Below are 24,198 nucleotides of genomic sequence, written 5' to 3'. Positions count from 1 at the left end.
CTGAAAGGAAAATGCCAACAAAGAATCAATTTTCTCCGATCAATCACTGGCACCTGGTGGGGAGCCCATCCAGAAGATCTTTTAAAATTGTATCGAACAACTATTCTTTCAGTGATGGAGTATGGTAGCTTCTGTTTCCAGTCAGCTGCTAAAACTCACCTCATCAAACTCGAGCGTATCCAATATCGTTGTCTCCGCATAGCGTTGGGCTGTATGCCCTCAACGCATAACATGAGTCTTGAAGTTTTAGCAGGCATACTCCCACTGAAAGATCGATTTAATTTATTATCTCTCCGGTTCCTCATCAGGTGTGAGGCCATGAACCCATTGGTGATCGTAAATTTTGAAAGGCTACTTGAGCAAAATCTTCAAATAAGATTTATGTCTATATATCATGTCTTTATGTCCATGCAGTTTAATCCTTCTTCGTACTCTCCAACTCGTGTTTTCATCCATGACTACGACACCTCTTCTGTCCAGTTTGATTTGTCTATGCAGCAAGAAATTCGTGGAATCCCGGAATCGCATCGTCCACTTTTGATTCCAAGAATTTTCGATGCTAAATATAGACACGTCGATGCTGATAAAATGTACTTTACCGATGGGTCTCTAATAGAGGAATCAACGGGATTTGGAGTTTTCAACGAAATAGCTAGCGCCTCATATAATCTCCAGTCACCATGTTCTGTATACATTGCAGAGTTAGCAGCCATTTTTTGGGCGTTGGAAAGCGTCGCATCACGGCCAACAGAACACTACTATATTGTAACGGACAGTCTTAGTTCTGTTGAAGCAATCCGTTCAATAAGATCGGGAAAGCACTCGCCGTATTTCCTCGGGAAGATACGAGATATTCTGAGTGCTTTATCAAAACGTTGCTTTGCCATCACCTTTGTTTGGGTCCCCTCACATTGCTCGATAATGGGTAATGAGAGGGCAGACTCTCTGGCAAAAGTGGGGGCGACAGAAGGCGACACGTATCACCGTGAAATCGTCTTCGACGAATTTTACTTCTTGGCACGAAGGAACTCTGTTGTCAACTGGCAGCGCAAATGGAAAGAGGATGATATGGGTCGGTGGCTCCACTCGATTATTCCAAAGGTAAGCCTCAAACCCTGGTTTAATAGATTGGACCTGAGTCGGGATTTTATTCGTATATTCTCCCGTCTCATGTCCAATCATTATTCCATGGATGCGGTACTCTATCGTTTAAATATTGCTGGCAGCAATTTGTGTGGCTGTGGCCAAGGTTACCACGACATCGAGCATATTGTTTGGTCGTGCGAGGTCCATCTTGTCGCTAGAACGAATTTGATAGACTCCCTTCGGGCCCGAGGAAAACCACCCTATGTTCCAGTGAGGGATGTGTTAGCTGTGCTAGATTTGGACTACATGTTCGAAATTTATCTTTTTCTAAAAGCTATCGATCTCCGTCTATAATTCTTTTCAATTTCCTATTTCCCTTTCTATCTTTTTCTCCTCTTGAAACAAAAAGTGCTAGACCTAAGTAATCAATTGTTATAAACACAAAAACGAGTTTGGCTCCTTAAAACTCAAAGGTATGAGCCGTTTCAAATAAAGTAATTTATAAAAAAAAAAAAAAAAATAAATAAATAAATCATGTATTGGAGCTTGGAAATTTTTGAAATGTATAATTTATTTTGAAACTTATACTCAGAACAACTTAAAGCTTACTCGCAAATGATTGTTTTTGAAAAAAACAAATACTTTCTTTATAAAATTTCGTCCAACTGTATTTACTTACCACGAATTTATCACACATTGAAAGTCAGTTGAAGCAATTCATTGAATAAATATCAAGATAAAATCAACAATATTTATTATTTTATACTTAACAGTTATAAACATGGAATTTAATTTTTTTTAAATCGATATTATTTTAACGGATGATTGATTTATACGCCGATTCGTAATGTTTCTTAGTAATAATCAATATGCGTCTTTGCTGCTGGCCGCTGGTTGCCCTTGCGGATATTCTAGGAAGCTTATAACCACTTCGAATTTTAGCTGCCGGTAAGGCAACATCTAGGCGTGGCGTCGAGGCAGCGTGTTCGGCTATCATCTCGGAGGATGGGGTTCAAATCTGGTACCAGGACCAATTTTTTCCATTAGGTTGTTTGATTGCTTGAGTAAGCGAATCAAATAATTGTGTAGCAGAACTGGCGTGCGTGCTGGCATGTGTCGAACAAAGTTTAAAATAAAGCAATTAAGTAAGATCAATTGAGGGAGGTGATGGAAGGAATAAAGATGGATGCCGAGAAACCGACAGCACCACATGGGCTGGTGGTGATCAAAGTAAGAAAGGAGAGGAGAATAACTTTTTTGTTTTTGCTGATTAAACGTTTACTTGTGGGCTGAATAGAAGGCCGTTCAAATCTGTAATGGAACTTCAAAGTTTCAATAAGAACTTAAATTTTGGGCTGAATAAAAGGAACTTCAGCACATCAGACTGATCAAGGCGACGATGGATGGAACGCAGTGCTGTGTGCGGATTTCGGGTGAATTGTCGAGTTCATTCGAATCGCGCAGGGGGCTTCGACAAGGTGATGGTCTATCCTGCATGATGTTCAACGTGGCGCTAGAAGGTGTTATTCGACGAGCGGTGGGCGAAATGCGGGGCACGATTTTCAACAGATCCAGTCAACTCATCTGCTTTGCCGATGACATTGATATAGTCGGCAGATCATCTGCGGCGGTGGAGGAGATCTACCGCAAACTGAAACGCGAAGCAGGAAGGATTGGGTTGATGATTAATACGTCCAAGACGAAGTACATGCTGGCCTGCGGATCCGAGACCGACCGAACCCGCTTGTCCAGTAATAACAAGGTCATGATCGACGGCGACGAGCTGGAGATAGTCGAAGACTTTGTCTATCTCGGCTCACTGGTGACCGCAGACAATGACACCAGCCGTGAGATCCGGAGGCCAATTATCAGCGGAAGTCGTGCCTACTATGGACTCCACAAGCAACTGCGGTCGAGAAGACTTAGCCCTCGCACGAAGTGTAACCTGTACATGACGCTTATTAGACCGGTTGTTCTCTACGGGCACGAGACATGGATATTGCTCGAGGAGGACCTGCGTACACTCGGAGTATTCGAGCGACGAGTGTTAAGAACCATCTTTGGCGGCGTACAGGAGAACGGAGTGTGGAGGCGAAGGATGAACCACGAGCTCGCGCGACTTTACGGCGAACCCAGTATCCAGAAGGTGGTGAAAGCTGGCCGGATACGCTGGGCAGGACATGTTGCGAGAATGCCGGACGACTGTCCTGCAAAACAGGTGTTCGCTACGAATCCGGTAGGAACAAGACGAGCGGGAGCGCAACGAGCGAGGTGGTTAGACCAAGTGGAGCGTGATCTGGCGAACGTGGGGTGCCCGAGAAATTGGAGAACGGTTGCCATGGACCGAGTGAATTTTAGGAATTATGTTCGTCAAGTTATGTCGTGAGACGGAATACTATGTAAATAAATAATCAGCACATCGATTATGCTGATTAAGCTGTGTTCGACCTTTTTAACGAGACTTTTGGTTGCTTGGGTTGTTTTCTCGCTATCATCCAACTTCGAGTGACAAAAAAAATAAATTTGAAATTTATTATCCATATCCAAATCTGAAAAAATAACAACTGTGGCCATATCCAAATCTGAAAAAAAAACTGTCGCCAAAAACAATTCCATAAATAAATAAATTTGTTTTTTTTGCATACTTGCACAATATCTAACACATTAAATACAAAATTTAAAAAAAAATCACCGGTCATTTTTTTTAAACCTCTAGAATATATTTTTCCGAGATATTTGGATTTCAATTGATGTTGTTTTAAAACTACACATTGCATTAAAGGGTGAAATTCGTCGTTAAAATTTAATTGAATTTAACTAGGCAAAAATTATTCAAAATCATTCATGATTTTCATGTGAGTCTCGGTGAAATCCAGGTTTTTCCTTTTTTATACTTCAATAATTCCATTAAAAACTAGTGAAAACCTTAAGTTTTGATTTATATAAAAACTAAATTAAGTATCGAATATTAGCTTTAACAAACATTCATTTGAGAATTAAAAACAACATGGACCTCGCATTCTAAGCTGTCTTCTTCTTCTTCTTCTTACTTCAACATGGCCAAAACATGTAGGCATCCTGGAAAATGGAGGACTTGCGTCTTTCATGTTTCTTCTCAGCGTATTATCTGTTACATATTACCATGCATTGCAGATTCTACTACAACCAGGCCAACCATGTGATGAAAACCGCGAAAGATACAGGAACAAGGGAGGAATGAAGCGTGGAGTTCCCTGCCAAACGCTTTATATGATATTTTGTTAAAATTTAAACACTATTGAACGTATTTAGAAGGCTCTGTCAAGAACTAAAAAAGCAAATACCAGCCGAAAAAAAAGGTTGCTCATACCTCCAGTTTGTTTTTTGCCGTTCTTCTACTCGGAGAAATCTACATGAGCATTTTACGAGAACCAAAATTTTTAACGAAAATACACTCATCGATTGATGCACAATCATAAAATCATTAATATCCCTCTAACCGAAACTTAACTTATTTGATTTCAACCATGAAAATTACGACAACCAGAAATAGAATTCCTTTTTCTATAACCAACGATTGATTTTCTTCTTGCACGATTCGCCAAGCACAAAAGAACACCAAATTAAGAAATGAAAAGCATCTATTTCAATTCTCTGGATGCATTTCTCACTTGTAATACATATCTTTCTAAACAGGAGTCTTCAAAACACCTTAAATTCACCAAAATTCCACGTTCTAAGCTGTTTTCTTATTTAAACAACTAAAAAAATCAAAAGTTATATTAGAACCAATATTTGTCAATTTTTGCTACTGTGCAATGCACAGTGTGGCATACGGCTGTGATCATTTAGAATCCGGTCACTTCATTTCGGTGACAGCTAAATACATTCCTTAAATTCGGATATGAAAAATTTTGTGTTGTATTTTGTTGGTTATGAAAAGGACTATCTTGCCTATTTTTTCCGGGTTCAACACTTTCGGCATGAAATTGACCTTATTGTCCGCATACCATTTCAGTACGTCCTCGGAGTAGTGGCATGAGGCCAAATCCGGCCAGAAGATTGATGGGACGTTGTGGGCAGGGTTGGTAAATTTCGCCCGTCACGCTTGACCCGACTAGTTTTGTTTCATCAAACGACCGGCACTGTACTCAATTGACGGAGCCTCACTACTCGCATGGCGGATAAAGCACGACAACAATCAACATTTCTCCGTCATGCGACTGGCGAAGCTCCTACACATGGTCAAATTTCTCCTGAGAGTGACTGGCAAATCGCTTCACAACTTCACACTTCGATCGGCTGCTGACGACCAGTGATGTCAACCTTCCAGATTTTGTCTGGATCTTCCAGACTTTTTGGACTTTTACCAGACATTTTTTTAGGTTTCCAGACTTCCAGACTTTTGGCATTTCTTCCAGACAATTCCAGACTTTTGTGTTTGGACATAAATTGTTCTAAGGTTCTATGAAAATTCAATTTTGTCATGGTGTAATATGGCAGGAAACAGGGTGTCCACCCATTCGGGAAATGCGGGAAAAAGACGGGATTTGGAATCCACCGGGAAAAATGCAGGAAAAAGTTTGAACGAAAAAGGCGAAACAAGTAAAAATTGATTCACAGTTGATCATCAATCTCTTTCCGATTGGCTTCGACCGATTTCTACCAGGTCGAAATGGATCCTCCTACTGTGTTGGATCGGTTTTGACTAGTTTTAACTTGCTTCATTGAACAACGGGAATAACCGTAACGAAATCGTTAATCCAGTATGCTCGTTATACTCACTCGAGAAATGTCGAGTCCTATTAAAAAAAAAAAAAAAAAAAGGAAAACAATCTGTTATAGAAACTATTGCAAATCGGAAGCGAGAGGCGGCCGAGGAGGCGAAACAATTGAAGCTTATATCCGACGCTCATAGAGAGGAAGCATGATGGACGAAAAAAATTGTACTCGCCCAACGGCCAAATACCTTTTAAACTATTCGGCCAAACGAATATTCGGTCGAATACTCCAGAGAGTTTTTAATTATAAAACCAAGAGCGATTTTTTAATTTTCCTTATATTTGTTGCATTGTAATAGCCCTCAGTGCCATGTAAATGGTAAAATGTCTTTAATAAAAATAATAATAATAATAATAATAGCCCTCATGTTTTAAATCGATCATTTCCAATCAGATGATATTACCATATGATGTATTACGAGGTCATTTTCAGGTAGGGATTTCTCTGATATTCAAAATGTCTCAAAGAATTGAAAGGACATCAGATGACTTGTCGCTGCTAGAGCGTTGGTTACCAAAGATATTTGGATCCTGTGAAATCTGGAACAAAACATGTCAAAGCAGGTGCTAAGCAATTTGAAATTTCTTATTTGATATTAAATTATATGAAGGTCGGATTTGAGCAAAATATCTTCAAAATAGTAGTTTCAAAGAACGATGATTTTTAACTTAAAAATACCATACTTTCCATCACACGTTTCTACATGGTCAGGCAATTCAGGACGATTTGTGAAAAAAATATAAAAACAAAGGCAAGTCTAAGAAATCAAGGTCTAGGTAGGTGGATTCAAAAATAAATATTCGGATTTTTGTTTTGTTTCCTGTTTTACAAAATCGGGAATTTCATGTTAACATGCGAGAAAAAGTCGGGAAAAAATGCGGAAAATCCAAAATGGATTTCGAGTGGCCCCCCTGAGGAAATGATTAGTAGAACCTATGAACTATGAATTCAATAAGGGTTCGAAACCTTGGCAAATGCTTTGACGTGACTAATATAGTGACAAAAAAATACTATTGTAACATTGAGATCTGGGGACCACAAAAAAAGGTCGCCACCTTCAAAACTTAGGTGTCCAGACATTTGCAGAAATTTCCAGACATTTTTTAAAAATCTTCCAGACTTTTCTGAAAAATAGTTGGCAACCCTGCTGACGACAAGTACAACTAATTGAACGACTTGCTGGCAGAGAGCAACAATAGCAATAAAAAACCGAAAACGGGCTTGCTGGCAGAAGCAACAATAATAATAAATGCTTTTCTTTTTCGTCTTCGGTCGTCTTCGGCTTGCTGGCAGGAGCACCAATAATAATAAATGCGTTTCTTTTTCGTCATCGGTCGTTTGAATGCGATTGCTTGACTAGGTTATTATTTTAGCTTCAAATGACTGGGGAATGAATGACTGGCAAACGAGGTGACTGGTCGTTAAGGAACAGTCAAATGAGTTTGACGGACCAAGAGGCTCAACAGTCACAGTCATTTGACTAATGACGTTGAATGATGCCAACCCTGGTTGTGGGCCTTCAGGAGAAGAGGCAGCCGCTTCTGGAGGCACTCTTTCATGTAACTTGTCCGTTAATCGTGTCCTGGGTCACGAAAGGTTCACTCCACTTCTCGCACGTGCAGATGGCTTGCCAAACCAGGAATTTATTCGTGAATTTGGACATCTTCTGAGTGCGGACATGCTTCGGAACGCTGAACTTTTCCTTGGCCTTGAAAAACAGGTTGCCGGGGATCTGTTTGAAGTCGGCCTTCACATATGTTTCGTCGTCCATGATGCAGCATTCAACTTTCGTCAGCATGTTGAGGTTCAACTACCTGGCACGGTTTTTGGCAGACTTGTTCTGCTACTCGTCGCGATTAGGGACCTTTTGCACCTTGAACGTTCGAACCCCAGCCTTAGTTTTGGCCTTCTGGACAAAACCTCGGCTTAGGTGCAGCTTCTTAGCCACATTGCGAACGGAGGCGTTCGGGTTTTGGTTGAAGGCCCCAACTACGCGGTTGTGATTTCCGATCGGTGGTCAATCGTTCCTCGAACCGCTCAATTACGCGCGACACCGTGGAATTCGCGATTCTCAACGTTTTAGCAATGGAACGATGCGGAAGATCCTTGTTCTCGAGATGAATGCGCAAGATTTTATCACGCTTGAGCTGTTCTTTCGACTCCATTTCCGCGAGTTTTGATCACAGGACGTTAAAACTTGCAGGATGCAAACAATACACTATGAACTAAATCCACCCAAATTTTCATTTCCCTTCATTTTTTTCCCTTCGCGATAAGCAGTGCAACCAGATTGCTAAAAATCAGATGGTTTGTTTGGAAATATTGTCCAATGAGAGAAGCAGCCAATGTTGTCGCTTGAAACAGTTAGCACACGCTCTTTTTTTTAAACTCAAAATTAAGTACGACCGAGGTTCAAAACATAGTTCGATTCTATGAACTTAAAGTTAAGTACCCTTTTTCCTCCTCGCGATGGATCAAAACGGAGTTCGAACTGCGAACTCAAAATTGATCCCTTTTTTTCCTTCGGCGAGGGATCAAACTGAGTTCGACCTTATGAACTAAAAATTGAACTCTCTTTGTTAGACTGAAAACACTTAGCGAGCTCAGTTCGAACCGGAACAGCAACCAACAAACACGTCGCAAAATTTTGTCGCTCCGTAACAATTACCGGAAAACTATGAAGGAACTTTATAATGAAATGCATGTTCACCGTGTCAGCGTAAAATTCTGTCCGTCATTGTCATCATATGGTGAGCGGCTTGGAATGTCCGGAAACTTCCGGATGTTGTTTACTTCCCGTGGGAAGTAACATCCGGAAGTTTTCTTTGACCGGGAGTGTCAAAACTTTCCACCGCTCTGTACCGGAACAGCATCATCCGGGTACAACAAATTTTAATCATCCTTTAATTCCCTGAAAATAAGCTACCCTCGAAAAAAAAAGGATAAATTCGAGTTCGGCTGTCGAACTTAGTATTGAGTATGCCTATCAGAACTTAGTTTTGCTATTGCCCAGTTAAACTCAAAGTTGAGGGATGCCACCGAAGTGCTGTTTTGAACCAAAACTACTTAATTTTGAGTTTAAAAAAACAGCGTGCATGCATTGAGCATTGCGAATAAGGTGTTGAATATCATGTTTTTGCAAAGGTTTTGCTTCTGTGGTAAAAATAATAGATCAATACATGACTGAAAAAAGTGTTCAAAGATAAAAAAAGAGATATTATGATAAAGCAAAAGTATTTATTTTTTAATCAACGATAAATATTTTTTTTTATTTATATATTCAATATCATACTAATGTCTTCAATTCCCCCATAGTAAGTTTTTCGATCAAATGAATAGTTTTCAAAATACTCACGTTTGTAACTGCCCGGATTCAAAATGGCCATAGCCTTAGTTGCGAGGGACTAATGACTGTTTGTTACAATTCGTAAATATCAAGGTAAGCAGTAATCAGAATTATTCACAGTTATAAGAACCACGTCTGTTTAATCAGCAACAGACAAATACCCCAACGTTGTCCAAACGGTTTAGATGCAAAACACATTCGTTATCTACGGACAGGTGTTTGCCATTAAAGTGTTACTGTTAGAGCAATAATCTTTCATTGAATTTCACAATGATGTGATTAAACAATAACAAATCGTATTGAAGGTTAAAACTCTGAATTAAGGTAAGAGCTGACAAAAGACTGCTATTTGAAAATTGCAATGAGCATTGATTGATTATGTATACCATATAGGGTGGCAGCAAAAAGGTCATATTGAATTCCGAAAACCGACCATGTAAATTTTCTACATATTGGTTAAAAAACCTGTACAAAATTTCAGCTTAGTCACACTTGATCTAAGGGTGCCTCAAAGCAGTCAATGAAACTAGTTTTTGCCCTTTCAAAGAATCACCCTAAGGATGGTGGGCAAAGAAAATCGGAAAAATGGAAATTTTTATTGTGATGAAAAATGATTTAACATACATAAAACGCCAGAATCTGGTATTGTCTAAAAAAAATTAAGTCAAAAATCGCCTGTTTAACATATTGTACAGTTTTGTAATCTTATATTCATTAGTTTTGTTTAAAACTCTGTGTAGTTTATTATTAAAAATGTATTCGATTAAACACCGACTGGAGCATCCTAGTTGAAAAATGTGTTTAAAATGCCTTTTAACATTCAAAAGTCACATATTCAACGGTGATGGAAAGTATAAGAGAAACAAAAGTTATAAAATGAAGAAAGTTCATAAGCCGTAAATATCATGATTTTTTTTTTAAAGATACAACGGGCTTGAGCTTGCAATTTCGTCTTCGGCACAACGACGCGTTAGCCAATTAAACCAAGATAAACGTGACGAAAAATAGGCTCAAGTGTCACGTTACCTGTCGTGTAATTGGCTAACGCGCCGATGTACTGAAGCGGAAATTGCGGGTTCTATTCCCGTCAGTTAGCCGTTGAATCTTTTTCGTAAAATTGATTATGTTTACGGTTGTGTTCTTTCTTTCCTTAATATCTCATGTTTCTCCCTTTCTCCATCACCTTTGAAAATGTGATGTTTTCAGTAACAAAAATGTACGAAGACGAACTCAGAACATTATATTTGAATTCAAATATCGTTTGGAGTGGTTAGTATTTTTTAAATAAAAATATCTTCCAAACATTCCTTGTAAAGCCACCAATTTCCCGAAAATCCCAGAAAGGAATAACACCAGATCTCGACGTTTTAAGCATTTTTAGGTCACTTAGCATCAAAATTAACTCGCGCTAACCTAAGCTTGCCAGATTGCCCGGTTTTATCCGGGTTTGCCCGGATATTTGATGCAAAATTTCGATAAAGTCCGGTCCGGCCTGGTTGCCCGGATATCGTGAAAAAAGTCCGGATATTGCTCGGATTTTTTCACAATTTTCACAAAGAAACAAAAAAAAAATCAAAGTTTTTGAGTATGTTTCGGCAAAATCGATTTACGGTATGGAAATTTTCAACGGTTGTTTCAAATAATTTCGCTGTTTTACTTTTATAAACCTTTAAATATTTAAGTGTTCCAACAAGTTTTTGGAAGTCTGCAATTACATTAATAAAATATTAATTTCAATTTTTTTTGCATTTTTTCTTTGCTTTTATGTATAATAACATCTAAATTTTGCCCGGTTTTTGGATTTGAAAAATTGAAATCCATGCCCGGATTTTGCCAGGTTTTTTTTAGGAAAAATTCTGGCAACCTTACGCTAACCTATACACTAAACCACCTCAGCGCTCTTTGAAGATCAAATCAACTGAGCAACCGTTTTTCATAGAAAAAGTTCTTGGTTGCAGATTGCAACCAAGTTTGAACCGGTCTTTTAAGCATCGACATGAGCTTCCGATACAAAATAGTGAAAAAAAAACACTCACCTTTTCTTCAGGTTCCCCATGAAATTTGGCAGCGAAATTTCATTCAGCAGTACAAAGTCGTGAACGCCGACCTCTTGGCTGTGATGATGCAACGCCATCGTGTGTGTTGTGTGGTTTGTTGATGTGTTTTTTTTAGTTTTACAACAATTTCTGTTCCTTTAGTGCGGGGTTCCCTTTTTTGGGGGAGTTGTTGCTGACGGTTTTCTTTTCACTCTTAGTAATTTTTTTTTCTTCGGTCTTCGGTTACTTCAGTACACTCCAGCTGATGATGGACCAACGCCAAATGAAGGTAGCCGCAGGGGCCGCAGGTCGACAGTTTTTCTTCTCTTTTCTTCAACGGCTTATTTTTGCTTTTTTGATCGGCCGTCGATTACGTACACATTTCAGCTATATTTATGTATGGGCGGCTTTTTTTCTTCTTCTTTACACTACCGTTTCATGACGTTTTCTAAAATAAGATACAAAAATACGCGATGTGATGCATACTCTTCCAGCAGGACTTGGTAGTGTAGAACTTATTTCAAGCAGTCACACATTTGGTTTCCAGGCTGATTCGTATAGATGGTGTAAATAAGGAATTTTTGTTTAAATATAAAAATCTTATAAAACTGCAGTAATTTGATCATGAAAATGTATACAATTGTACGCATGTAAGTTCTCTCAATTTATAGTCTTTATCTTGTTTTTGCATTCTCATGCACAATTTGAAACATATTGAAATAAAATCAGATGTCGAAAACTTTTTATCCGACTTATGAGTAGATTTCAATCTCTACACAGGCACTTTTTGGCCGCAAGTGAAATGAAGCCCGATCAAACTGCGTAATTTGGTTCTCAAAACTATGCAGATTGGATGATTGCCGTTTGATGAGCGCATATTAATCGAGAGTAAGTAGCAAACTGTTGCTTTTTTTCGTTTCCTATACACAATTGCGAATCATTGCATCAATTTTGCTTGCCTTTTATCCACCCACTCACTCACTCACTGCTACCTTATGCAATGATTGGCGCAAAAATACAGCCTTTGCACTGACAAATTCCTTTCAGTTTCTTCTAAAGTGTTCTTTTATTTATCGATTTTGATGGATGTATTAAATTATGCTGAACAGGGTGCAACCTTTACCGAATTTCAAAACGAATAGGTGTTCCATATTTCCTATTTCTTGTAATTTTTTTGATTTTTATTTTTTTTTTATTCACGAGTTTTGATTGAAAGATTTGTTTGGAAAAAAAACAGAAAATCTTAGAAAGAAGCTTTTTTGTTTATTTTTCCTGTGCGATGAGCATAAAATTTCAAAACGATCAGAATAGAGAAAGAAAAAAAAGTGAAATGATTTCAAACAGATATTTTCCACGACAAGAACCTAGCAACACTGCCGAAGTAAATCGTTCGATGTCAATAAATATTTTAAAGTCTAATGTTAAGACAAATTTTTCTTCTTTGATTTTTTTTTATCTTTTCTCAACATTTTTTAAGGATTCACCTAAATTTTGAAAGATAAGATGTTGCGTTTTCACATTTTTTTATCTTAAACATTGATTAAAATTTAAAAGTTAAAAAAAAAAACACGTAGGAATCAGCGTCCCCAAATTATTCAAAATTAGCTCTAAACGTCCTTGCACCTCTGAAAAATGTGAATTTTATTACTTTGTGTTATCATTCATGTAAATTATACAGGCGTTAAAAAACGATTTAAAAACTTTACTGGGTTGTGATGTAAACTTTAATATCATTCAGCATTCAAAATCAGTAGGATATTTATCCATAGAGTGATTAAATGATTTAAATCTTTTCATTGACGTACAAAATATGAACATATAAGATTGTAGACAAAGTTATGTTCAAATGTGTTTATTTTTATAATACACTGTATCACATCTAACTTTCGCTATCAACATTTTGGTATTTATAATTTCCAAATAACACCAACACTTTACCAAAAATTACAGGTTTGAGCTCCAATGCTGACAAACTCAAAATTCTTTCTATTATTCACGATTCATTAGTGATCTTATATTATTTCTTCGAAAGAAACAATTTTTTTTGAGCAACTGTTAAGCCTGTATATACTAGTTTTACTAATTTTTATTGCCAACATATTCGAAAATTTGCAGTACAAGTCACAAATTTCAGGTTTTTTTTATTTTGTTTTAAATTTTATTTTAACGTCATGGCAAATTTTTTTTTTCTTTTTTCTGCCGAAAAATTTCAAGAGCTCTCAAAACAAAATTTTGAAAGTCGAATTATAATTCTTGATTGAAGTTTCCCACGCGGAGTGAAAATTTTCTGCTTATTCGGTCGTCAATTGCCGGACTGTTCAGCGAAAATAATTGGAACTATTGAGAAGTGGACAGATCTACAGCAACTTGCTTTACCGTCGCCATCTCCCAAGGCTATCATCCCTATCCGAGGACGTCTTCCTGTTTGCCCTAAAGATCCGGGTTTGGAAACCGCCGGGGCACATACTCGAGGGATCCGACGCTGTTTGCTGCAACCGAGGAATACAAGTTGGCCCAGAATTCGATTGGTCGTGCTCTCAGACGTCGCCATTTTACTTTGGAAGAGGACCACCTGGTTGGAGCTAATCAAATACCTACGGACATAAATTGCCAAAACACTTGTGAGTTTTTCTTTCTTTTTTCACTTTTTACTTTTTCTATTTTTTCCCTTTTTTGATTTTTTCGGGCATCGTGAGCCTTGTTCATATTGAAAAACGGAAGGCATTCGTGTCCCCGTTTTAAATATGAGCGAGGGCGGGAGGTTTCAATCAGCAACTGTGGATGATGAAGATGACATCTACGAGAATGAGGTGCATTTGGAGGATTCAGATGAAGCTGGTCCCTCAAATGCAGACCATTCTCGCATGATAGAGAGTTCTTCATCACCCATTATTGAGGATAAGACAACCCGGCTCCGAACCTACACGGATGGTATAACTTTTTCTGGTCCTTGGGTGGTCTTCATCCGGCCCAAAAAAGATGGCAAACGGCTCAATGTGGTACAGATCACCAAAGATCTGGCGAGGTGGTCCTCCGTGACCAGCATTACTAAGGTGCGACCAGACAAGTTGCGCGTAGTAGTGGCTGACCGAAAGGCTGCCAATGAAATTGTTGCCAGCAATTTCATTAATCTAGAATACCAAGTTTTTATTCCGTCTCGAAACGTGGAGATTGAGGGCGTGATTACGGAAATGAGTCTGGAGGCAGACTACGTTAAATCCAACGGCGTTGGTAAGTTTAAGAGCCTCGATTCAACCTCGGTTGAAATCCTGGATTGCCGACAACTCAAAACTGCCAGCGTCGTAAATGGAACTAAAGTGTACTCGCCTTCAGCCTCATTCCGCGTGACCTTTGCGGGAACCGCCCTCCCTCACTTCGTTTTGATTGACGGAATGTTGAGGCTTCCTGTGCGACTCTTTGTGCCTCGCCCAATGAGTTGCAAAAGGTGCACTAAATTGGGACACACTGAGTCCCATTGCTGCAACAAGGCACGCTGCCCTCGTTGCGGAGATATTCATGAGGATGGAGCGTGCTCAGCAGTAGAACAGAAATGTATCTATTGTGGGGGCTCACCTCATGATATCTCTGAGTGCGAGGCATTTCAGAGTCGATGGGATAAGGAGAGGCGCTCTTTGAAAGAGCGATCAAATCGTTCTTACGCCGCCATTTTAAAGAGCGCTTCTCCCCCGAATCATCCATTGTCAGGTAACATTTTTGCGTCTCTGCCAGTTGACAATGAGGACACTACAGATGAGGAGACACCCTTTGTTTTCGTAGCTAACTCCCGGAAACGTGCGAAAACAGCTACTAAATCCTCCAAAGTACCCAATAAAATACCAACAATCTGCCCCCCGATAAACGTCACTAAAAAAACGGTCGCTACAAAAAAAGAAAAACAACCCCCTGGATTCCGCACGACTTTTTCGTCTCAAAATAATCCTCTACCAGCGGGGACATCATCTTCAGAGAGAGCTCCAACAAATAATGTGGTTTTGTCAGAAAAATCTTCACAACCAGGACTCTTTAAATTGTCTGACATTCTTAATGGAGTTTTCACGTTTTTTAACATATCTGATTCCATAAGAGGCATTGTTTCTACAATGCTCCCCGTAGTAAAGTCACTTTTGAAGCAATTGATGCAAACTTGGCCCCTTCTTTCAGTTTTTATCTCTCTCGATGGCTAACTTTCGCCGAGAGGTCGGAGATATCACTGTTCTACAGTGGAATTGCCGTAGTTTAATCCCTAAACTGGATACGTTCAAATTTCTTCTTCATGAAACTAGTTGCGATATTTTTGCCCTTTCCGAAACATGGCTTTCTTCTCAATCAGATATTCCATTCCACGATTTTAACATTATTCGTTTAGATCGCAACGATTCATATGGAGGAGTGCTTTTGGGGATCAACAAGCGCTACTCCTTTTATAGAATCCACCTCCCTTTGTCAGGAGGAATTGAAGCTGTTGCATGTCATACAACTATAAGAGGTAAGGACTTATGCATTGTGAGTTTGTACTGGCCTCAGAGAGTTACAGTGAATCGAAGTCACCTAGAGGACCTATGCTCAGTGCTCCCTGAGCCAAGGTTGATCCTGGGTGACTTTAATTCTCATGGAACTGTCTGGGGGGAGCAAATTGACGATAGTCGTTCTACTCTTATTTATGACATTTGTAACAGTTTCAATTTAACTATTTTGAACACGGGTGAAAAAACACGGGTACCTAAACCTCCTGCAAGACCAAGTTCAATTGACCTCTCACTCTGCTCAAATTCACTATCATTGGATTGCCAGTGGAAGGTAATCCCTGATCCCAATGGTAGTGACCACTTACCTATCAAAATTACAATCACCAATGGGGTCATTTCAAATTCAACAAATATGGCATATGATCTCACAAGACACATCGACTGGAAAAAGTATTCGGACACAATTATTTCAGCTATCACTGCCATGGAGGTTTTACCTCCGTTGGAGGAATATAACTTTCTTTCTCGTTTGATTTTTGATTGTGCAGTTGGTGCTCAAACGAAACCCATCCCAGGTTCATCTGTTCGTCGAAGGCCTCCCAATCCATGGTGGGACAGTCAATGTACCAAACTTTACGTCGACAAATCGAACGCTTTTAAAGTTTTTAGGAAACATGGAACCCTGGATAACTTCAACACGTATTTTTCTCTTGAGCAGCAATTTAAAAACCTGATCAAGGGGAAAAAACGTGCGCATTGGCGTAATTTTGTGGGAGGTTTATCGCGGGAAACATCTTTAAGCACTTTGTGGAATGTGGCACGAAGCATGCGTAATCGTTCTCACACGAACGAAAGTGAAGAACATTCGCATAAATGGATTTTCAATTTTGCTCGGAAAATCTGCCCAGATTCCACACCTGTGCAAAAAATCATCCGAAGTGTGCCTCCGAATAGATGTGATTTGGATTCCAGCTTTTCGATGATAGAATTCTCACTTGCTCTCCTTTCTTGTAACAATTCAGCTCCGGGAGTTGATAAAATAAAATTCAGCTTGTTGAAAAACCTTCCAGATGCCGCGAAATTTCGCTTGCTGAATTTATTTAATCAATTCTTGGAGCATAACATTGTTCCCGAAGATTGGAGACAAGTGAGAGTTATTGCTATACAAAAGCCTGGGAAACCTGCATCCGATTTCAATTCGTACCGTCCAATAGCGATGTTGTCTTGCATTCGGAAGTTGATGGAAAAAATGATTTTGTTCCGATTGGATAAATGGATGGAAACAAACGGTCTCCTTTCAGATACTCAATTTGGGTTTCGAAGGGGCAAAGGGACAAACGATTGTCTTGCTTTACTGTCTTCAGAAATACAATTGGCGTACGCAAAACGTGAGCAAATGGCTTCAGTGTTTCTAGACATAAAGGGAGCTTTTGATGCAGTCTCAATAGAGGTGTTGTCAGATAAGTTGCACTCCCGGGGTCTGCCTCCTCTTTTGAACAACATCTTATACAGCTTGCTTTGTGAGAAACATTTGAACTTTGCTCACGGAGATATTGCAGTTAGAAGAACCTCTTTCATGGGCCTCCCGCAAGGTTCATGTTTGAGTCCACTTTTGTACAACTTTTACGTAAGTGACATCGACAGTTGTCTCTCTGAAGGCTGCACTCTAAGACAACTTGCAGATGATAGCGTAGTGTCTGTCACAGGATCTACTGAGTTTCATCTGCACAGACCTTTACAAGATACTTTAGACAGATTATCAACCTGGGCTTTGGGGCTTGGGATTGAGTTTTCTCCACAGAAAACGGAGATGGTTGTTTTCACTAAGAAACGTAGACCAGCTCAACCTAAGCTTCAACTCCTAGGCAGACCGATCACTCAATCGAGGTGTTTTAAGTATCTTGGGGTTTGGTTTGATTCCAAGTGTACCTGGAGAGCCCACATTGAGTATCTCAAAGGAAAATGCCAACAGAGAATCAATTTCCTCCGATCAATCACTGGCACCTGGTGGGGAGCCCATCCAGAAGACCTTTTAAAATTGTATCGAACAACTATTCTCTCAGTGATGGAGTATGGTAGCTTCTGTTTCCAGTCAGCTGCCAAAACTCACCTCATCAAACTCGAGCGTATCCAATATCGTTGTCTTCGCATCGCTTTGGGCTGTATGCCCTCAACGCATAACATGAGTCTTGAAGTTTTGGCAGGCATACTCCCACTTAAAGATCGATTCAATTTATTATCACTCCGGTTCCTCATCAGGTGTGAAGTCATGAACCCATTGGTGACTGTAAATTTTGAAAGGCTACTTGAGCAAAATTTTCAAACCAGATTTATGTCTGTATACCATGTCTTCATGTCCATGCAGGTAAATCCTTCTTCGTACTCTCCAACTCGTGTTATCATCCCAGACTACGACAACTCTTCTGTCCAGTTTGATTTGTCTATGCAGCAAGAAATTCGTGGAATCCCTGATTTCCATCGTCCACTTTTGATTCCAAGAATTTTCGATGCTAAATATAGACACGTCGATGCTGACAAAATGTACTTTACCGACGGGTCTCTAATAGAGGAATCAACCGGATTTGGTGTTTTTAACGAAATAGCTAGCGCCTCATATAGCCTCCATTCTCCATGCTCTGTATACATTGCAGAGTTAGCAGCCATTTATTGGGCGTTGGATAGCGTCGCTTCACGGCCAGCAGGACACTACTATATTATAACGGACAGTCTCAGCTCCGTTGAAGCAATCCGTTCAATAGGACCGGGAAAGTACTCACCGTATTTCCTCGAGAAGATACGGGATATTCTGAGTTCTTTATCAAGATGTTGCATTGCCATCACCTTTGTTTGGGTCCCCTCACATAGTTCGATAATGGGCAATGAGAGGGCAGACTCTCTGGCAAAAGTAGGGGCGTTAGAAGGCGACACGTATCACCGTGAAATCGTCTTCAACGAATTTTACTTCTTGGTTCGAAGAAACTCTCTTGTCAACTGGCAGCGCAAATGGGACGAGGATGAGTTGGGTCGGTGGCTCCACTCGATTATCCCAAAGGTAAGCCTTAAACCCTGGTTTAATAGATTGAACCTGAGTCGGGATTTTATTCGTATATTTTCTCGTCTCATGTCCAATCATTATTCCTTAGACGCGGTACTCTATCGTTTTGACATTGCTGGCAGCAATTTGTGTAGTTGCGGCCAAGGTTACCATGACATCGAGCATATTGTCTGGTCGTGTGAGGTCCATCTTGTCGCCAGAACGAATTTAATAGACTCCCTTCGGGCCCGAGGAAAACCACCTAACGTTCCAGTGAGAGACGTGCTAGCTGTGCTAGACTTGGACTACATGTTCGAAATTTACCTTTTTCTAAAAGCTATCGATCTCCGTCTATAATTCTTTTTATTCTTATATTTCCCTTTCTATCTTCTTTTTCTTCAAACAAAAAGTGTTACGATAAGCAAACAATTGTAAAAACAAAAAAAAAAGGAGTCTGGCTCCTTAAATCCTGAAGGTACGAGCCGTTTCAAATAAAGATCTACAAAAAAAAAACGTCATGGCAAACCAAACTTTTTTAGACGTATCCGGGCGGGGCAATTCCGGCAGGTTATTTGAAAAACTAATCAAAAACCGGATTTTAAATTTTCCAATAAAAAAACTGACAATATCTGGACAAATCTGGGCAAAATCAGATCATCATTAGAAGAAATGAAAAAAAATCAAGATAACAAATCATTTCAAATTTAAATTTTTCATCAAAGCACATTAGTAGCGTTTAAATAACATTTCATGATTAATTTTTTTTGTTTACAATTTTTATGTTAATAACTCTAAAAAATCCCAGTTATCAAAACATACAATCACTGAATTTCAGACCTACATATTGCATATGTTTGCAAGAAATGACCATAAATACGGGCAATAAATATCCGGGCAGTTTTTAACAAAAATCGGGCGTCAGGGCTGGGCTGGACTTGTCTTGAAATTTCCACTAAAAATCCAGACAAGCCCAGATTAAACCTGGAAACTTGGAATGTTAAGTTTAGATGCCATTAATACTAGCCAAAAGAAACCAAAATATCATAATTAAATTAAATCAGTAGATCGCTGACATTGATTTACGGAAAAAATAAGTAAACAGTGCATTTTTCACATAACCTGTAGACTGTAAATCATCAGAACATTGTTTAAATCAGCTACTAAAGCTTTGTTCCAAACTTCGAGTTGAACAATCCCAGAGAATTTGACTGTAATATGAGGAAAATTGGGGATATTAATTCACTTCAAGCTGCTGTGTGTAGAGATGAGATGAAGGATATGCAGAAAATAAATCAAATTTAATTTAAAATAAAATAAAATAATACTTGTGTTCGGCAACATTTTTTTTTTATAACAACGTTTGTTATTTTGACCCAGGGCTTGAAAACAGAAAAAAGAGCCCAAACGTCAAGTTGGTCTGATTAAATCACAGTGAGCTGGTAACAAATTTTGTTTCATTAGAATAATCATAATTAAATCTTTTCAAGACGTGACGTTAGGAGAGTTTTGCATTGAACAGGAGCACAAATTTTACCAAACTGAGAATATGTGGTGGATATAGGTAATGAAAAAGTAATTCATATAAAAATATATTTGTTTAAATTCTAGTAAGAATTATAATACTTTATAATTAAGCTAATGATTAATATTCAAATATTCTGGCATCACTGAAATTAATTAACGAATGAACTGTGGTATTTCTAATGAGCCCATTCATCAGATTAAGCGCGAATCATTGAATTGAGTTTATGCGATTCGTTTAGTTCTGTGAGTGTGTGAGTGAAAAGGGAACTCTATCGAATGCGAAAAAGAACGGTCATTCTTTAGGCGTCTTTTGCGAAGAATAGTCGGTTGTGCGCGAAAGTAAATCTTCAAAACAAATAAAATTTTCGGTCACCACATCTTATCTTTAAAAAAGTAATTTTGTTTGGTTCTGGCACGAGTTTTTATACTAAACGATAGTGAACCTTCATATAAGAGAAGCGACATCTGATCCCTCTTTAAATAAAATATGTGGCAACATCGCCGAAATCTTGGACAAAAAAAATCCCCAGCACTGTTTTCTGGCTCAATGTTCAAGCTCTAAAGTGAACGCTCCTTCAATCCAACAAAACAACATTGAACTCGATGCCCGAAGGATCGCGATAAACGGTATGAATGACTTGAATTTCGTTAATAATTAGTTAGTTTTATAACTAGGAACACGATTCACCAAAGCATTGAAAAAAATTGCACCTAATCATAAATTCATATGACCAGCTTAAAAATTATCTGTTTTAACTATAACAACAATCACAATACCTTCCTTGGTTGAGTTTTCAATAAGAAAGGTAAAAGCTCTGCGACAAAATGCTCGGATCGATTGGAATCGATTTTGACAGTTCTTTTGCTCGATTGGAATTTTGTGTTTCAGATGTCACTTCTCTTATATACAGGTTCACAACTAAACGATAACAACTCTCTTTAAAAAGTGATCAGTTTTTTGACGAAAAGTAAAAAATGCTGCAGCGAATTTCTATTTGCTTGACCTAAAGTTTGACAACACCAGGCAAAACTTTCAAAACAAAGTCAGTCATTGATCTAATCTTGTGAGTGACAGACGTGTCTGAATGAATCTCTGAAATGAGATTCATAAGAATCGTAAAATCACGACACAGTCTACGGACTATTTATTGGAATTTGATTTTTGGACTCAGTGTAATTTGATAAGAATATCATTAACGAGTAACAGGTACTTATGAGTTTTTTTTTCTCTGAAATGAGTAGGCCTTTTTCTAAACTACGAAGATATTATAGTTCCACTTTTGATTGCCAATTTTGATTGTAGTTATTTGTTAAAAATATTTTGAAGTTGATTCTAGTGCTGTGCGTGTGGTATCCTGCCGGACGGGGTAAACTGCCAGAGTATAATAGACTATAAAAACAAAGCATAGTCGAGAGCAGAGCTTAGTCCAGAGAGGATCAGCAAGCTGTACAGATGGGCGATCACATTGGCGATCCGCCAGACGCACTACTCCCTCGAAGAATCTGTAGATCTGATGGTGCGAGAAATTCGAAGGCGCTGCAAGAGGTGCGGGTACTCTGGTAGCGACCAGATGAGCTGGGAGAAGTTCGGGAGCCACTGCGAGACGCTGCAAGAGGTGCAAAAGGTGCTACCAGAGCTGCAAAAAGTGAGACTGAGAGGGTGCTGCAATATGAGAGGGAAAGCGATTTAAGAGGCGCTTGCGGCGCGGTGTGGAAACAGCGAGAGATCTGTGTGACAAGTTGTGCGTAAAATGTGGCGTGCAAAGTTCTGCAGTGAATATCGAAAAAAAAAAGAAATGAAAACACTAGTCTGGGTTAGGCCCAAGGCAGTGTTATTGTTTGCAGTCAGGGTTAGCTCGAGGCGCAAATAAATGAAACGGAAACACTAGTCCGAGTTAATCTCAAGGCAGTGTTAATATTTGCAGTCGGGGTTCGCCCAAGGCGCAAATGAAAGAAACACTAGTCCTTGAAAAACTTAAGGCAGTGATCAATTTTACAGTCGGGTTGAGCAAAAGGCGCTAGCTAGAAAGAAAGATGTAGAGAAAAAGATAATAAGAAAGACGAAGGAGAGAAAAATGAGGTATAGAAAGATTATGGGAAGAAAAATATTGGAATAGGATCTATGATGTGAAAAGGAAGAGGAAGAAAGAAGAAAGTTAATGTAAAGAGAATGATAATGAAAGAGAAAGAAAGTTTGGAGCGAAGGATAATCGAAAGAGGTAGATGGTGGAAAGGAAGATGGTGGGAAGAGAAAGATGGAGAAAAATATAAATAAGCTTATGGAAGGGAAAAAGATGACGTATATGACAATGGGGAAATAGTTGTAGTGACTGAAATTGATAACTTACAATCGAAAAGAAGAAAAAAAACATACAATTACAACAACTCTTGAGAAAAATATAATTGCAGATATGAGAAACGTGATTTAAATCATCGACATTTTTTGGCGGATTTTAGAATCAAAAACGTTATTACCAGTTGTCCAGACGTTTCGAGCTACTATGGCTTTCGCTCCTCTTCAGTGGACACTGAAATTATATTTTAAACAATGATTTTTTTTTATCTAAAATTACAATACTGAAAATCTTACAAACTACTGGCCTTCGTCTATACTAGTTTGATTCGGGACATTATGTTTTGATTTTCGTTTACATTTATATGTTAGTGTTTGTGACAATTCTTTTAATTACAGAGTCGTGAGCTGTCTTAAAATTACAGGAGTCTATTTGCCTATTGACTACATTGTTGTCACCTCTAATCTTAACGTAAAAAGTTTCAGCTGTGATTCTTGCGTTATAGCCTGTAACTTTTTCTAAAATGTTTGTATTGTCGAAGTCGAAAAGGTGACCAGTTTCCAAACTGTGTTGTGCTAGTCCAGTGCTTATTTGTTTTGTAGATACATTTGTTTTATGTTGTACTAGCTGACCCGGTGTGCTTTGCTACACCTTTCAGAATCAAATGATATTTTCAGAAATCATTCAAATTTTTATTGTTTTTGGTATTATTTTAAATCAAATTATGACGAAATTAATAAGCAACCACTATAAAATGAGAGCTTCAGCTGGAGTTTCAAATTGCAACACAAACCATAATTTATATTCTGAATCTTGATTTATAAATTTGTTTTAAAGATCTGATAATTTTCATCTGTTTCCTTAAGTTTCGCCCTAAAAAAAAGGATCCAAAATTAATCGTTCGTAAATAATCTAACTTATAAAGTATGGTTGTTTTTGCTTGAAATGTTCTGGATTTATGCTAAAAAACTGATTAGAGAGCCCCCCCTGTCCTTCCCTTCACCCCCTGCTGAATGGAGATTGTAATCTTTAACAAATATTTTTTTCGTTCCCAAAAATCCTCTTATATCAAATATAGTTACATTGGTTGATAAGTATTTAAGCTTTACAACAAAAATTGTATGGAGCCCCTTTCTTTCTTTCCCTCTCTACACTGTAAAGCATAAGAGTCTATAACAATCGTAGAAACATTTCTCGTAACCAAGTACCTTTCCATGCCATATTTGTTTCCATTTGTTGGCTTCGTAAGCATAAATTGAGAACATATGCTAACAAAATTGTATTGGGCTCACCTTCCTCCTCCCATGTACCTTCTCACTGAAAGGAGGATGATGTGTCAAATAATCATAGAGTCATACCAAAATGATTTTCCATGTTAAGTATTGTCCATTTCTCGGATTTTGTAAAATAAAAGTTAAATGTAAGCTTCCCTCCTTCCCTTCCTATATTCCATGCCATGCCAAATTTGGTTTTATTTACGTAGTAAATTTGTGAGTTTTGTATAAACTTGAAAGAGAGTACCATCCCCCTTTCCGTTCTCTTCTTTCAATAGAAGGGTGATAATTTAATATTCATAAAAGTATTTTTCGTACTCAAATACTTTTTGATGCAAATTTGGATTCATTTGCTCGATTAATTCTCGAGTTATGAA

General features: G+C 38.5%; 1 protein-coding gene across 6 annotated transcripts in view; it reads right to left on the bottom strand.

Moving 5' to 3' along the window:
* Positions 1–24,198, bottom strand: part of LOC129743796 (unconventional myosin ID) — a 94,638-nt gene that overhangs the window by 48,760 nt on the left and 21,680 nt on the right. For all 6 annotated transcript variants that reach the window (XM_055735991.1, XM_055735992.1, XM_055735987.1 and 3 more), the window contains exon 2: positions 11,230–11,677. In XM_055735991.1, the coding sequence (XP_055591966.1) occupies positions 11,230–11,327 (98 nt within the window). In that variant the 5' untranslated portion in view covers positions 11,328–11,677. The remainder of the gene's footprint in view (positions 1–11,229; positions 11,678–24,198) is intronic.

This window comes from Uranotaenia lowii, chromosome 2, assembly GCF_029784155.1.
Source record: "Uranotaenia lowii strain MFRU-FL chromosome 2, ASM2978415v1, whole genome shotgun sequence".
Lineage (NCBI taxonomy): Eukaryota > Metazoa > Arthropoda > Insecta > Diptera > Culicidae > Uranotaenia > Uranotaenia lowii.
The sequence above is the reverse complement of the archived record's forward strand: the minus strand, read 5'-3'. Positions and strand labels throughout refer to the sequence as shown.